General features: G+C 38.5%; 1 protein-coding gene and 2 pseudogenes across 1 annotated transcript; 1 reads left to right on the forward strand and 2 right to left on the reverse strand.

Annotated features, from left to right (window-relative positions):
- Window positions 1-1,394: 1,394 nt before the first annotated feature.
- LOC145049559 (callose synthase 10-like) lies at window positions 1,395-3,326 on the reverse strand (annotated as a pseudogene).
- A 45-nt stretch (window positions 3,327-3,371) lies between these two features.
- LOC145050219 (elongator complex protein 4-like) lies at window positions 3,372-4,384 on the reverse strand (annotated as a pseudogene).
- Window positions 4,385-13,269: 8,885 nt separating this feature from the next.
- Window positions 13,270-15,076, forward strand: LOC145049560 (uncharacterized). The gene is made up of 3 exons (XM_078997945.1): window positions 13,270-13,887; window positions 13,975-14,241; window positions 15,029-15,076. The coding sequence occupies exons 1-3, from the start codon at window positions 13,270-13,272 to the stop codon at window positions 15,074-15,076; spliced, it is 933 nt and encodes a 310-aa protein (XP_078854071.1).
- The last annotated feature ends 2,939 nt before the right edge of the window (window positions 15,077-18,015 follow it).

Below are 18,015 nucleotides of genomic sequence, written 5' to 3' on the forward strand. Positions count from 1 at the left end.
CTTTTTTTAAATGTGGGCCTCACTTGTCTCCACTCTTCCTTAGTAACACCGCTCAAGGACTAAATGTATGAACTTGCTCAAAGTATCTATATTGCCTGCAAAAAAAAATTACTACAAAATAAGTGTGAAGATGGATTATTACAGTGTAAGAGAAGTAAAGAACCTTGAGCTTCCTCCAATGGGACAAATGGGTAGTCAGACTTGATAAACTTTGCAACACGTATATCTCCCAATGCAAGATCAACATTAAGGTAATGGGGAACAACATCACCTAAAATCATATAATATTTATATACCCCTAGACTAGATAGAGCTTTGCTACAAATAGCAACCTACTTTATTTACTCTGTTTACCAAACCAATGTATGGGAATGGAACCTACTTTACTTTACTCTCTTATGGTATATGAACAGGATTAGGATAGGTTGTGTTTGTTATATTTTGGTAGAGGGCATTCATTCATTCATTCTCATGTGTTTTGCAAATAGAAGACATTAGATTTAGATGAGAGCTTTTTGGATTTGGATGATAGACTAAAACTTAATAAATGAATGAATGAATGAGGATGACCTTTGATCTAAACTGAAGAGCTGGATTGGTACTTCGGGAAACAAGCCTAGCAAGTGGAAGCATCTCATCAATTTCAGCACGTGGAACCTCAAGCCTCATTCTCCAGCCACCCATAGAAGATATCACACTCCCTAAATTACCAGCCATTGCTCTTCTTAGTAAGCCTCATTCTCCAGCAACACGTATTCGCCTTGAAGCTCATACTGGCTATTGCTTTGTTCCAAAACAACCTTCTCAACAGTTACCTGAACCAAACTAACATTAAACTATCAAAGGGAAAATTAAATATATAACTATTATTTGAAACAAAACATCTGATTTAACTCAACTAGTAACCAACTGTGGTGAAGTAGAAAGAGAGCATTCTGAAAAAATCAAAGAGTTGACCAATTCTGTAGACGTCCCTACTTAAAACTTGTTCTCCATTTCCACCCGCAACCTACATATGTAAAAAGATTAGACAAAAATTAAATAAAATTCTTTCATTTATTTTTCTTTTTCATAATCTTGTTATGCTGCCTCAACAAGGTTTCTAATTTGAGCCACCCGTCTGTTCACCAACTCCTGTGTGCTTCCATCACGATCAATGGTGGTTGGGTCTTTGGTCAACACCTACCTCCTCTCTGATTACAGTTCTTGTATGCAATAAAATTTTTAAAAGTTTAGGGACCAAATGTAGTCATAGCGAATAGTTGCAAGACAGATTTCAACCAGAACCCTTTGTTAAAAAACAAAATATGAAATACTTGCCTCCAGTAAGAATAGCAATATCATCAAGATATTGACTTTTTCTGTCACCAAAACTAGGTGCTCTACAGAATTGGTCAACCTTCAAACAGGGCAATTTGATTTGACCCAACGTCTCTTCCTTTACCAACCTACATATGTAAAAATATTAGCCAAAAATAGAATATAATTATAAATTATGAATATTTAGCAGCATAGCATTGTGATGAGACAAACCTGTATGTATTCATGGTGCGTGATGTTACCCTGCCTCAAAAGTGGAATTGAACCCTGCATATATATCTTGATTTATATTAATAACACGTGAAGCCTTACTTATTACACCTCGAGAAATATGGAATTTTCGGTCAAACACATCAGGATGCCCATAATGCGTCAGGACCCTGCAATACATATCAACCAATCAATTATAAAAAATCATAATTTCAATTTTTTAATTTTATAAGATAAAAGGCAATTAATAATGGCAACTCACTTGAGAGGATACGCCAACACACGTTGTCCCAATGTAACAAAACTTGTATCTTGGTTAGACACTTAGACATAAACCATGTCAGGGAAGAAACACTGTATAAAAAAAGCCATTGACCATTTTATAATATGTTTTTTTAATCATTAGTTATTTATAAAAATAAAAAAGTAACGGATAAAAAGGTGTTGGTGGGTCAACCTGACCCGTTTTGACCAATATAAAGCTTTCCCATTTTGCCACCCTACTAATATTTTTACGAGATTGAAGATTATGCTCATTCAAATGATCTTAATAAACCAAAACATATATATAGAGATAATAAACAAGTTTTCATGATTATGTACGATTGTAAAGAAAGGATTATCAGATGTTAATCAAACATATATAAAAGGGAGCATAACAGTTAGTGTCTCTTTCAATTTGTTTCACATGTGAAAAATACACACCTTGCAAGCAATAGCAGACAACTGTTGAAATAGTCAAAAACAGGATCAAAGGTATCCATAAGCATCAAACAGAGATGTATAAGAAAATTGGATCCAAATCCAATATGAAACCAGGCATGACGAAACCCAGTTTGCAAAAATTGGTCCAAGTTGGTCCAATCCAATCAGATTTTACTATCCTAACGATTAAATATCGGGCTAAAACTATATAATTGAAATCAATTACAAACAAAATCACGAAAGTCCATTTTTAATCAGATTAAACCAATTCATTTTTTTCATCTCGATAGTTAAGAACCATACCAATTAAAAAAAACTCAAATTACCACTATATAGTATATCCTAAAAAAACAAATCCGGTTAAAAAAAATCAAATTTTTTTGAAAGAAAGGCAGGCAAACCTTCCTGTAAAGAAATGGAGGTTTCTCATTTTCCTTGCCTCTTCAAGATAATTATCCTTCAAAAACAACACATAAATAAATATTTCAGCATAAGCAGAAGCAAACAAAACAACCAGAAACGACAATACTAAATACTCTAATGGAGACTAGGGATCTTCAAGGAGCAGTAGCAGCAGCTCTGAATTTGAAGATGCAACTGAACCAAATACTCTAATGAAGGCTATCATTGACTTTTCCCTTGATTCCTTTTTCATTAATCAAGATTTATACCAATTCTTTCAGTCTTCCCTTCCTAATTTAGTCAAAGGTTGCAGATGGGTCTTGTTGTATAGGTAATAATATCCTCTTAATTGGTACAAAATTTTCCATTTTTAATCCATTTTTAAATTTGTATTTATTTTTTGTTTCCAATTAAGAGAAGAGAAATACATATTTTTTCTAACCTGTCCTGCATAGCTCGTGAGGCCTTTAATTGATCCCTGCGTACAAGTAAATGTACATGTCTTGCATATTTAGTCAAATATATTGCTTCCTCAGTTCCTGTATCACCTCCTCCAACAACAGCAAGAACTTCACCCTTAAAAATTGGTGAAGCTCCATCATAGATTGCACAGGCACTAATTCCCCTACTCCAGAACTCATCTTCACGAGGTAATTTAAGCGTTTTGGCAGTCGCCCCTGTAGCTCCATCACAGATTGCACCGCCTATTTGATATCCCTTGAACACTACAGGCTTCAAAATGATTGGATAGCAATTCTTCCTGCACTTGTGATATTTCCATCATACCTGATTAGAATTATGAAAATTAGGTGTAAGAGTCAATGAAGAAGACCACTTTTAAGTTTAATAAGATCAGTCCACTACTAATAATAACATCAGTACTTTGGAAATTGAGATATGAACTTTGAACAACTATCACGGAATCCAACAAGATTTGAACAATCTAAAAGGCTAAAACACTCCACACGGTTTCCCGTTATCAAATGATTCTCTATAGGCTTCCTTAGGTCAAATTCATTACAATACTCTATTTTCCTATCTGCATCACATTATCACAACACAAAAGATGTTTACTTTTTATACTAAAAATCCCCAGAATGGATAAAAAGATACAAAATTACCTCGCTCCTCGTTATGTTGCTTATTTTCCCCAAGGTACTTCTTATATTGCCAAGCAATCCGCAAATCCTTCTACAAGCTCATAAAAAGACAGAATTTACATTAATACAGTTGTAGTTGTGAAGAGAAAGATGCATGCTCCTAAGGGCAAAATGGGAAAAAGTAAAGTAGTACCTGTTCTGCATCAGTGTTACGAGATTTGTCATCTTTGGGGACTAAAGTAATTGGCAAGGTTCTAAGAAAGGCACTAGGGTTTTTGACTGGGCTTGCATAAAGAACAGGTTGGTTGTGTACTAGTCCCTAAGACATGAAAGTCCTTAACAAAAGCATATGATGAGGTGCTTCAGTGTCTTCCATGATCATTACCAGACTTCCTAAATGGAATCCCCCACCTAAAATCTCTAGATATTACAGAAACAATTCATCCATTAGGAAATTGTTGTCATACTTGTTTAGATGCTTTAATAAAATATAAAAAGGGGGTATTGGGATTACTATCAAGATCCGGTATGCCTGATGAAAGAAAGATTGTTCCATTTGGTCCATACTTGAGACTAGGGACAGAAGAGGTAGGTGCAGCTGAAAAGTTCTTTGAGAAACTACTTGTCCGGACTTTGCTAGTAGCCATAAATACCGGACAGTTTTTTAATCCTCCTGAGAAATAAGAACAAACGGATCAAACAGGTAAACAGTATATATAATGATTTTGGAGTAAATGATTTTATTAATAATCATATATAATGTTTGTAGAATACTTGAACAGCATCAATTTTGGAAGGAAACTACCAAAGCAGATATGCAATCTATTCCACATCGCTCATTAGTGTAAGCTAGAAGTTCTCCAAACAGGATTTGAAGATAAATTAATTTAGAACTCTCTGAACCATAGTCCGCGTGAACTCCATGGCAATCAGCGTCTTCGTGATCCCGAAGGAACGAGACAAGATCGATTCTAGCTTTGCCCAAAAACCCTAGCTTCCGTGGCCCTGTGAGCATTCATTGACAAATGAGACCCTAACCCTTTGATCATGGTGACCAGAAACCCTTCAATTTCAATTGGAACCGAAACCCAAGTTCCAGAAATAGTTGATTTTGTTTCCCTGTGAATGTAAAGTGTTCAATTTCTTGTGAGAAATGAAGCAATAAGGATCGATCTATGGAGGATGTGGGTCGTAATTTGAAGGATGAAAAAAACCCTAATTTGAGGATGTGGGTCGATTTCCGGTATGCAAAGCCGACGGGGTGCTTATAAAAAGCTTTGAGAAGCAACTGAGCCAGTGTTCTTATCAAAAGCTTTGAGAAGCTTTGAGAAGCATCATAAGTCGTAACAACGATAGGTCCATTCTTCATAAGTCGTAACAACGATATTTTTTTTTCTTATAACACTAAATTAAGGGCACGCAATAATGCGTGACCTAAATCCTTAAATTTTTTGAAGAGATGACACTTTTTTAATGTCGATCTCTTTTGCGTAACATAGATCAATGAGCGTCGTGGTTTGCGCGTCGTAAAAGGGTCTTTTTCTTGTAGTGTGTTATGGATAAATTTAGAAACTTTATCCATCTAAACATCATTTTGATTCAAATATGAAATTTGGAGGCTTGTACTTAATGGATTAAGTTGAAATAAATGAACTTTTGGGTCCCTTTGACACTTAAAGACTAGATCTTGTTTGTTGGGACCATTCTAATCGATAAAGTTGGAAACTTTATCCATTAAAAAGCTATTATGAATTATAAAAATGTGATCTTGGCCCTTCTATCCTTTCCATGCAAGAGTTATGATGTCTTATTGGGTTTAGAACTTATGGTTTTGGACATTAAGCACTTTATAGCCATGCAAAGTCATAAAGTTGGAAAATTTATGACTTAGGACATCATTTTGGGATTGGATATGAGTTTTGGATGTAAGAACTTAATGGAATAAGCTCTTAATTGAGTTTTGGGACTAGGGTGAGTATGCTAGGCGTACCTGGTGGTACGCTGTGCGTATGCGTTCAGTACCCCACTATTGGTCAACATCAGAGTACGTTGGGCAAACTCTCTTGATAGACAAGACGTACTCCGCTGGGAAGAAATATTGACTTTTGGACCTTGACCGTTGACTTTGACTTTGACCAGGGTTGACCAAGTTTGACCTAAGGGTATTTTAGGATATCAGGTTATTTATTGATTAAAATTGTATTTATTGTTAGTTGGCACGAGGTTATCCGGTTCAGCAGTTCGAGCAGTTAGTTAATTATTAGCGGATTGAGGTGAGTTTCCTCACTGTGTTTAGCGGGTCGAAGGCACCAATGTTGACCTATGATTTTTTATGTTAGAATACTCGTTGTTTGTGTGACACTTGTATATGTATGTGCTTATATGCTTACCGGGCGCGACCCGGTGGTTACTCTGTATGCCATTACCTGTTATGTTTATATGAATTGTAGGTGGGTGTGGCCCATTATGCGAGTTAGGGCGGGGCCCGTTTTACTCGTTGGGCGGGGCCCGTTTTACTCGTTGGGCGGGGCCCGTTATGTGAGTTAGGGTGGTGCCCGTTATACTCATTGGGTGGGAGCTGTTATGTGCTATGTATGTATGGTACGTGGTATTTTGGGGAAATCACTAAGCTTTGTGCTTACGGTTTTCAGTTTATGTTTCAAGCACTTCTGGTTTCAAAGGGAAGAGCCTGGGATGATTACAGAGCACACACCATTCATTTCCGCATTTTGTGATTTACTCTGTTGATGATGATGTATTGATAAAATTCGATCACCTTGGTTTTGTGACAATGATATGGTTTACTGTTTTATTAATTTAAAAATGAAAATTTGCGGGTCTTATTTTAGGATGTTTCAGGTGAGGCCCGTATGGTTATGATAGTGTGTGTGAGACCCGATAGGGACCGCTTGGGTCAAGGTATTGGATCACATTTAGAGTGGGATGGCTATGTGGTCAGTAAGTGACGTAAGAGTAATTCTTAGGTTGGGGTAGCCTTATTAGTTTGACTTTTGGGAACCTGGTGACTGGACCAGGTGTGAGACTAGTAGTCTCAGTGGTGGATTGGGGATTTTTGTATACGGGTTTAAGGAAAGATAGACGTGAATCAGAAGATTTCGGGTGAAATGCAAGTACACGTCCTTGGATCTTAGGTTATGAGTTATGCACCAAGTTGGCTTTTGGTCTAGACTCGCATTGGGAATTGTTAGTGTGTGTATTCAAGATCTTCACTTCAACAAGTAATGAATTAGGGAATCTATATGCCCAGGATATCAGTTAGAAGGTTCAGGGTCAAAAAAGGATGTTAGCAGTTCGGATGGTAGAAAAAGGCCCTTATGATTGGGCTTTGGAATGGTTCTACCTGTGTGGAGGCCAGGAAAGTTATGGGGCTTCAGAATCATAACAGTAACGTATTGGTTCGTCAGTTAAAGGATCAGTGACTTGATCAACATTAGGAGGTTCTGTTCGGAGCTTTGTTTTCCAGGAGAGTGATAAGGAGTGATTTCGAGGACGAAATGTAATTTAAGTGAGGGAGAGTTGTAACACCCTATTTCGAATCGTTTTCTAATTCGGGGATGTGACCTGAAGATCGGGTGTCATAAGGCTTAGGGCCTTTGGAAAAGGGATATTTAGACCTATTTGGGTGCAGGTAATGTAAGTTAGATGATCCGGGAGTCCGATTTGTGTTTTGGATCCCAAGGGCATAACCGTAAATAGGAAGTTCAAGATTTTATGAATATTGGATTTTAGTTCGGGAAGTATTAAGGAAGTGATGAGTTGATAGAAGTTTCAAGCTTCTCGTTACCTTTCTGTGGATATAAGGATCGTCAAAATCAGATTTAGAACGAAGAAGTGATGGCATTCAGAAGTTCGTGGGTTTAAGGTTAAGCCTAGTATGCGGGGCATACATAGGGGGTAAGTCGGGCGTACTAGGGATAATGATTATGGCACATTTCGGAGTACATTGAGCATACTGGGAGTATGCAGGGCGTACTCCAGTTTCATGAAAACCTTAATTTATGGTCTTGGACCCTATTTAAGCTCATCAACTCAACACCAAACCCTATTATCTTCAGCCTCCATCTCTTTAAACCCTAGATTCAAAACGCTAAGTGCATTTGGTGAGATTTGAGCCTAAACGCGAGTTTTTGGTGTTTTGTTGTGAAGAATAAGAAGAGGAACACTTAGAGGAAAAGCTTGAGGTTGTAGATCCAGGATTACCTTCTCAGTTGCAAGCTTTTTGAGGTAAAAAGGTCTCACCTTCATGATCTTTTGTGATAGATCCGTTTTATGGGGTCTTGTATGCATTTTGAAGTCTTTTGAGTTAAAGTTGAGCTTTTGATCTACTCCAGAGGCTATGGAGGTTAGATCTTAGCTCCATGAGGGTTGCTTGATCATAAAAATGAAAACTTTATGAGAGATTTTGGTCCATGCAAGCATTAAGACCTTTATTAAGCTTCTTCTTAAGTGTTAAGTCCCTTTAAGGCATGTAAGTGAGTAAAGTTAGAAACTGTTGGGTATTATGTCTTGCGTCATGGGCTAGTCTTTTGTATATCCGGTTTGGGCCTGTCCAACCGTGATTAGGGTTATGTAGTATTATATATAGTGCATGCATGTATGCCTTAAATACGACGATAGTTATTTTTATCTTTGCTACTTTGTAACCCTAAACATCTCTACAGTCAAAGTTCTTAATCGAGCTCTTCTGAGGTGTTCAAGTTAATCATTCGACATCTGTTCAACCATTCTTGTGTTGATTAATTCCTTGTTTTTGTTTTTCTGCTTGAATCTATCGATCATTAAGGAGTTAATATTCCAAAAATTGGTATCGGAGCAGGAGACTGTGTTACTCATACGCATTCCTTCTGTGTGAAGAATTCATTAGGATTTCCGCTTTTATCAAATATATAAAGGCCGTCTTCTACCTGTCGACGGTAACTCTAGTGTTTGATAAAACCCTAATCTCAAGTTTACAAGTCTGATTCTAGCAGATCCAGAGCACAAGATCATCATGTCGCACGAAGACTCTCAAAGCAATCCCATCAACATCTCTAATAACATTGGATCATCCACAAGAGTTCCTATTCTTTACACTCAAGACTATGAAGTGTGGGCGCATCACATTGAAGATTACATGGTCGGATCTGAAGACAATGGGTATCTCATCTGGGAAGCTATTACAATCGGTCCGTTTGTGCATGCTAGAACAAGTAGGACAGTGAAGACTCAAAAAGAGTACAATCAACTTTTAGTGGACGTAAAGAAGATTCCACAAGATGAAAAAGAAAAACAGCAGTGCAATCTTAAAGCCTTGAGGATGATCAGATTTTCCCTACAAGACAATACCTTCCTTCTGGTGAGTTCATGCACTACCACAAAGGAAATATGGGACAGGCTGAAAGAATTGTATTCGAATGATGAAGATTTGGAGCACTCGATACAAACCTTGTTACTCTCTGAGTTCAGTGCTTTTGCCCAAAAACCTGAGGAGACTCTTCTTCAGACATTTGATCGCTACAATCATCTGCTCAGGAAGATGATGAAGCATGGTATTGAAAGAAAGGAGATTAAGCAGAAAGTCACGTTTATGAATGGCCTGAGACCTGAGTGGATGGCAGTGGTCTCAACTGTAAAGGCTCATAAACAATTCAAATCTTACTCGCTGGCAAAACTGATTGGAATTTTAAAATCCCATGAAAGCACAGTAACAAAAGAAGAAAAGGTGGTGTCTAGCATGGGCTCTTTAGCCCTTATCTCAAAAGGGAAGAATGCGACGGAAGAAGAAGATAACTCAGATGTGTCTAAGTGTGACTTGACATGTGAAGAATATGCAATGATGGTCTGCAACCCTAAGAAGTTTGCAAGAAGGAAATTTCCTTCCAATAAAAACCGAAACTGGCAAGGGAGTTACAGCTCCGAGAAGGTGAAAGAAGAATCGAAGAACGTCTCTCAAAAGGATGATGATAAGAAAGAAAACAAGCTTGTAGGAGATTCTGGATACGAATGAAATTATTGTCACCACAAGAATCACTTTGCCAAAGATTGCATGTTATGAAAGAGGGCAGAGAAAAGGGATGGTGAAGATGATGAGGCTTATCATGAACGAAAGCTGGAAGAGCTAAAGAAAAGGAAAGCAGCTAACAATTCTATGAATGTCTTGATTGTGCAGGAGAATATGGTCGATGATGAGTTTGGAGGCGTTGAAGTCTAGTCAACAGACTCTGAGGATGAAGAAGTGAGGAAGCCTACACATGGCAGAACATATGTTGCAAGAGAGGAAGTTAACGGTTCGGTTGGGAAGTGCTTGATGGTGACTGCAGGTGCACCAATCGAAGATGAGCGTAAGGAGCCAAACTTGAAGGAGGACAAGTGTTTCGCAGCAAATCCCATGAGCAAAAAGATTCACGACTGTGATCGGTTGATCAAAAAGGTACAATCCATATCGAATCTCTTAAAGTTCCCGTCACAAATTACGAAGAAGAATTAAACGAACTTAAATTTAAATTCGCTAATCCCAGTAGTAGTCTCATGCAAACTCGCTTCACAAACTATAACCTAATTGACTAACTCAGTAGGGAGTCATCGAAGAGTGAGGAGAGACGCACGTGGATTGAGCTGAAGGGGACGAAGTTAACTAGGGCTAGGGATGAGATTATCTATTTTTAGAGAGACAATTTGAAGTTTTTAAAACAAAGAATCATTTTTTTGCTTAGTTGCTAAACGCTTATATACAAATATTACTCAATTGCATTTAGATTGCGAAATAAGGAAAAAGATTCATAAGATGATCTTACCCTTCCTTGAGTTTAAGGAGGATGAGGTCATTGTTGGATGTGAATCCATAATGTCCTCAGAAGAGAATTATGTCACTTATAAAACCGGTATGGACAAAATTGAGTCTTTCATTGACTCAAAAGAACACAAATGCATGCTTAAAAGGCTCTTAGACGAAAATGATAAGCTGAAAATTTAGATAGAGACCTTACAATCATTTGACTCTTCAAACTCAAAATTAATGACCGAACATAAAATGAATGTAGAAAATACATCTGAATTTGATGAGGAGAGTGAGATGAGTGAAATTTCGGTGGAAGACAAAGTTGATTGCTCTAAGTTCTTGAAAAGCGAAAACGAGAAACCCCTTATATCCGAAAATTCAGTTGAATATGCACGTTTGTCAAGGGATAAGTCAAAGAAACTCAAAGAGAAAGCAATGGTTTACTAGAAGGTTCAAATTGTGCCAAAGCAGGTTTATGATGTCACAGGGATCATTGGAAAACAAACAGCTGAACTAAAAATCCTGGTTGACAAAGACAATGTTGAAGGGTGTGATAACTATTTTTGGTCTGCTCCTATCGATAATGCAGACGAAACAGTTGTTCTATCAGAGCGAACCTCATGGAGGGTAAAGAGTAGATATGTTGCCGAACCAATCAATAAGCCTTCAAGCTTTGATAAACCAAGTTCAAGTGGGACAAAAGAGATACCAGAAGAAACGAAGAACACACCCAATGTATCTTCCAACCCAACTGAAGCTAAAAAGGAGATGCCAAAATCAAGTTTCAACATTCGTAAATCTCAGAAGGAGTTGGCTGAACAGAAACACCAAAGAAACCAGAGGTACATGAAGAATCTGAATGAGAGAAAAAGGTTTTGGCAATCTCAAAACCCTAACCATGTTCCCTCGAAGAAGGAAGCAAATGTTGTAGAAAATGACAAACCAGAGATCAAAAGAAAGAAAATTTTCAGTCCCAACTCTTACTATTCCAAATCTCAAAACCAAACATCCAGTCTCTGTTCCGACTCCAAAGGACAGAATCGAACATCCGGTTTCGGTTTCAATAATAGAGTTCAGAACTGAACTTCATGGTTCGGTCCCAACACCAAAACTGAGAACCGAAGGTCATGTTTCGGTTCTTCCCAACAGAAACCTTAATCAATAAAGGATGTTAAAGGGAAAGGAAAACTTGATTCTAAAGCAGACGCCAATCATAATAAAAATGAAGCTAACCCTAGGGATCCAAGGAGGATTCCAACTGTCATAACACCATGTAGTACATTGCAATTTAAACAAGATAAAAATAAAATTAAAGTGTACACCATCAAAAGAAAAGACGAAACCACACTCATAAAAAGAATCTATCTTGTCAATATATATGTTGTTGTTCCTTTTTCTGTGAAAAACTCACCAGGGCCCAAGAGACTTTGGGTTCCTAAATCTGCTTAAATTTGCAGGTTATACATGACGAGCAGTTCGATGACGAATGGTACATAGACAGTGGCTGCTCATGTCACATGACAGGGAGAAAGGAAGAGCTAAGGGAGTTTCGGTCCCTTAAGGATGGTGGATGTGTGAAGTATGGCAACAACTCTTATGGAACAATCAAAGGATATGGAATGATAACCAACAGAGAGTTCACAATTCGAAAAGTGGCGTACGTGGAAGGATTGCAACACAATCTCATTAGTGTATCTCAATTGGTTGTGGGTACGGGTCTGAAAGTCTCATTCGATGATGAAGGATCAGAAATTGTCGAAAAGCAATCCAAAAGAGTCTTGTTAAAATCTGAAAGAAAAGGAGAGATGTACCCCCTAAACCTCAGTCCAATTAAAGGAAAACCAGCTATTTGCCTGCTGTCTAAGGCAAATTCTGATGAAAGCTGGCTATGGCACCAACGTCTCTCGCACCTAAACTTTAAAGATATCAATAATTTAGTGCTTAGTGATCATGTTCGAGGTCTTCCGGTTCTCAAGTTTGATAAGGAACACATGTGTGCAGCATGTGAGATGGGTAAACAGAACAGAAAGATCCATCCATCACGTATCAATACCAAGATCGTTGAATCACTTGAACTTCTACATATTGACTTATGTGGACCTTCAGCTATTGAAAGCATCAGTGCCAGTAAGTTCATTCTTGTTATAGTAGATGATTTTTCACGTTTCACCTGGGTATTCTTTTTTAAACAGAAGTTAGAGGCGTCTCCAAAGCTGAAAGTTTTCATCAAGCAAGTCGAACTTCAACTACGAAAGGTGGCGAGGAACATTCGAAGTGATAATGGGCTAGAATTCAAGAATAAAGAGTTCGAAGACTCTCTAACTGAAAAAGGGAATTTCTCATAACTTCTCAGCTCCCTATACCCCACAACAGAATGGAACTGTTGAAAGACGAAACCGTTCCTTGTGTGAGGCTGCCCGAACAATGTTGAGCTTCGCTTAACTCCCTCTATATTTTTGGGCAGATGCAGTTGTTGCTGCATGTTATACTCAAAACTGGTCCCTACTTAACAAACAATTCGCCATCACTCCGTATGAAATTCTGAACAACCGGAAGCCCAATGTTAAATTTTTTCACGTGTTCGGTTCCAGATGCTTCATTTTTAACCCCAAAGAGAACCGAAACAAATTTGATGACAAGGATGACGAAGAAAGTTTTCTTGGCTATTCACTAACTTCAAAGGCTTATAGGGTTTTAAATAAACACTCCAAATGGATTGAAGAAAACTACTACGTAACGTTTGATGACAACTATATGAGGAAAAATCTGACACCCGAGAGTGTCACTGAGGACATATTTCCAGAATCAGGTCAAGTCTCAGTTCCTATTTCCAACTTGTTAGAAGAATACATAAGGTTGTTCGACGAACCAGAAAAAGCCATACTGTCAGAAGCGCAAGCAACAGACAACAAAATCGACCATATGAAGAAGATTATCGATGAAGCTGCAAAAGAAATTGAAAAAGATCCTTCGAAACCAGCTAAATATCAACCCTCAGCAGCTCCTCCAAACAAAAGCTCAATGTTCGAGGGGGAGGGTCCATCTGTCATCCACACAGCCGAACTGCCAATCGAGGAGGAGAACTCTTCTCCAAGAGAACGTCCTACTCCAACCGAGGGAGTAACACCTGAACCTGACATGGGATATACTTCGTCATTTGAGGGGGAGAATGCAAATACAAATGACGAAGACGATCAATCAGAATTTGAAGAAGAGATTAATGCAGAGTTGGATCCTGTTTATGACCCGAACTACCCTCCTCTCACAAAATCGACTAACGATCATCCTAAAACACAGATAATTGGTGAATCATCCGAACGGGTTCTCACACAGTCTCAGTTGAAAGCGAAGCAAACTGCATTATTCTCTCAAGTTGAATTCTGCATGTTTAATTCGTTTGTCTCTAAAATCGAACTAAAGACAATCAACACTGCACTTGATCATGATGATTGGGTACAGGCAATGCAAGATGAACTTAATGTGTTTGAACGCAATCGAGTTTGGAGACTAATACCCACACCAAAGGATGCTTATGTGGTTGGATTGAAGTGGGTCTTCAGGAACAAGATGGATAAAGAAGGCAATGTTATTAGGAATAAGGCTTGGCTGGTGGTAAAGGGATATTGTCAACAAGAAGGAATAGGCTATGAGGAGATCTTCGCTCCTGTAGCCAGATTGGAATCAGTTCGAATCTTTCTGGCATATGCTGCTCATAAAAACTTCGAAGTTTTTCAAATGGATGTGAAATGTGCCTTCCTAAATGGAGAACTAGAAGAAACGGTGTATGGTGAGCAACCACCTGGGTTCGTGAATGAGAAATACCCTGATCATTGCTATGTGTTAGATAAAGTTGTGTATGGTCTGAAACAAGCACCAAGGGCCTGGTATGAAACACTAACTCGCTTTCTGAAATTGTCTAAATTCAAGGAAGGTTTGGTTGACCTAACCTTCTTTCGCAAGAAAGAAGGCGAACATCTAATGATAGTTCAAATTTATGTCGATGATATCATCTTCGGCTCCACGAATCCCAACTTAACAGCTGAATTCAGAAAGCTGATGGAGACTAAATTTGAAATGAACTCAATGGGTCTAATTAACTTTTTTCTTGGGTTGAATATAAGACAGGGACCAGAAGGTATTTTTATTAACCAGGAGGTTTACACGAAGAATTTATTGGCAAAATTTGGTATGACGGGAGACTCAAAGGTGAAGGTTCCTATGGCGTTTGGCACTAAGTTAACACCATCTCTGGAAAAGCCTGCTGTAGATATGACTCTCTATCATCAAATGATAGGATCACTCATGTATCTAACTGCAAGTAGATCGGACATTACGTTTTTTGTCTGTTATTGTGCCAGGTTTCAAGCTAATCCTAGAGAACCTCACATGGTGGCAGTGAAGAATATTTTTCGATATTTGAAGCGAACCTCGTCGCTCGATCTATGGTATCCAACAAAATCCAGATTCTTTGTTCAAGCCTTTTCTGATGTTGATCTGGGTGGATGTGGTCTAGATAGAAAGAGCACAACTGGAGGATGCCAGTTCCTTGATGGCAAACTAGTTAGCTAGCAGTCCAAGAAACAAACATGTGTGTCTCTCTCAACAACCGAAGCAGAATACATAGCTGCTGCTTCGTGTACTTCACAAGTAGTCTGGATACAAAGTCAACTTAGAGACTATGGACGTAGTATGAAGAAGATTCCTCTTTATTGTGACTCTGAAAGCGTGATAAGAATTTGTCACAATCCGGTGCAGCACTCAAAGACAAAGCATATTGCACTTGTTAGAACAAAGTTCTTTTAGGATCGTATGATTCTAAGCAGGATATTAAATAAGAACGTAACAAAGAAAACAAGTATGGCACTGAATATGTCGTATGATTAATGTGATAACACCTCAGAAGAGCTCGATAAAGAACTTCAATCTGTAGAGGTGTTTAGGGTTACAAGAATCAACGTAATTAACCACCGTTATCAATATACGCATACATGCATGCATATATATATATATATATATATATATATATATATATATATATATATATATATATATATACTATAACCCTAACAGCTAATCTAGATAACAACGAAACTAATCTAGATAGACACGGATGGACAGGTCCAATCCGGATACAAAATATATGGCCAAAGACGCAACACAAACAGACTCAAAAATCTCCCCCTTTGCGTCTTTGGAGCCGAAACCTCATTCCTTTTTAATAGCTGGAGGCTTCTTCACAGTTTTGAACACCTTCGGTATAATGGCTATCATATGATGGCGAAAAGTAATATACCAATGAAGCATGTCAGTAAAGTTCTTCTTATCAGCCGCTGAGTTCTGCTTGCATCGGTGTATGATATTGATGATATGTTCCAAACAGTCTGTTGAAAACAGATGCTTATCAGCCAGAGCAAACAGAAACTTGAGTCCTTCTCCTTTCGTGAACATGATAGTTAGATTTGTTGAATCTATCTCTCCCAATTTCATCATGTTTACATCACCAGGTTTAGGTGTCGGCTTCACAGTTGGCTTTTTATTCATTACCTTTGCTATTTCCTGATCCATAGTTGCAAGCTCATGGATATAGGAAGCCAACATTCTCTTAAGATGATCTAAAATCGGCTCATACTCCCTAGGATCAGAGAGCAGAATGTTGTATAGCAGAATCCAGTCATGAGGATTGAGGTTAGGAAGATCTGCTAGAGAGATTATAGACACCGTGTTTGCTGAACCACGGGTGATTTTGAAATTGACATTTACGAATCTCCCAGCAGGTGAAGGTTTCAGTACCTTAACTTTTATAATATTCTGTGCACTCCAAGTTAAGTACTGTGGTTGACCATACTTCAAGTAAAAATCGATCAATTCCCTGTCAACCTTCGGGTGTGGATGTGGAAACTCAACGGTCGCCTCAAAGCATTGAAACGTAAAAGCTTTTCTGGTAATAGGCATATCAAACTGCGAGTCTTTAGAGTTATCACAATCAAACGAAGCAACTGGTTCCAACCAATAAACAGAAGGAAACTCAATCGCTTGATTGATAAGTGTGTCTCTGTTCCAGTCAGGAAACAAAGCCTTCTTGCATTGCAAGACACCCTCTTCTTCCTTGTTTCTCTTTTCCTTCTCCTCTGCTTCACTAACCACTTTCATCGTTTCATCAAGCTCTTTGTTTCTTTTCTTTCGTATTAGAGCATCAGCTATAGTTTCTTCAACATCACTCTCACTGTCATCATTAATCCCTTTCTACTTTGATTGAGAACCAAAACCTGAAGATAAATTAACCTTCGGTTCTGTTGTGACTTTCGGTTGTTCATCTTCTGTCTTCACAATCGGTCTCGGTCTAACAAAATAACGAGCGCTACTCTCTCCCCCTTGTTTTGGAGGTACACCCCCCCTCGGAAACACCTTTCATTTCACTTAAAATGGAAATAGCAGGAAGGAGTTTGGATTGAAGATGATTCCGAATAGTCAGAGTTAAGATCGGATCATGCGCTTCAAGCAAATTAGTCAGCAAATCTTTTACATCTCCTGCACAACTTTTATAAACAGCCCTCTGAGTTTTCAACAAGGAAATTTCTTTCTCCGCCTGGGCTAGCTGCACTTTCTGAACATCAATTGTTGCTTGATTTTTAGCCAAATCCTCCTTCAAGGCACTCTCTATTGCAAGATTAGCAGCCAGGGCATCAAAACGAGAGTCCACTGAATTTAAGAAAGAAGTGGTTTCTATTTTAAGCTCAGAGCGTACAGCCTCAAACTTAGTAGTTTCATCGTGAAGAGACTTAGAAAAGGAGTCCACAGAGGATTGATAGTGTGTTGCATGGGTGTCAGCATGTGACTTTAACGACTCAAGAAAAATCTGAGTTGTATGAACAATCTCAGAAACGTCTTTGGTGGCCTGCTTACAGGTGGAGGTAGAATCATTAACTGCCTTTGTAGAATTATCAATTGCCAGAGTATACTGCTCAATAGTTGTCTCAAGAAAAGCTTTAAGAACAACACCACCATAGGCTTTGCTGGCGGCAAGCAAACGATCCAACTTCTCATGAATGCCCTGTATTTGTTGACTTGTGACAAGAGCATCAGTCTCATCATCAGTTGGATGTCGGTAAGGACTGTAGTAAATCGAGTCAAATTCCTCATCTTCTCCCCCAAGAGTAGCACCAGAATCAGAGGATGGGGTTGGTGAAGGTAGTTTGGTAGCGATTAGAGTTTCAGTCACAGTAATAGCCCCTATATCAGATACATTGACTTCCACGGTGAATTTTGGAATGGTAGTAGTTGTTGATTCGGTTATAAGTGGAGAAGATAAGGGTATAGTAGAAATAGGAACTGAAGTAATTAGTGGTGGGGTTGTCAAAGTTTTTGCTTGAGTGGTAAGGGGTGTAGTAACAGTGGGAACAGAAAGTGGAACAGTCTGTTTCGGTGATGGGGTTGGAGTTGGAACTCTGTTGTGATTTGGAGATTCTGGTGAAGTAGGAGATCGTGGAGGAGTGGGCTCTC

The sequence above is a fragment of the Lactuca serriola genome, chromosome 5, assembly GCF_051521515.1.
Source record: "Lactuca serriola cultivar US96UC23 chromosome 5, Lser_US96UC23_V15, whole genome shotgun sequence".
Classification (NCBI taxonomy): domain Eukaryota; kingdom Viridiplantae; phylum Streptophyta; class Magnoliopsida; order Asterales; family Asteraceae; genus Lactuca; species Lactuca serriola.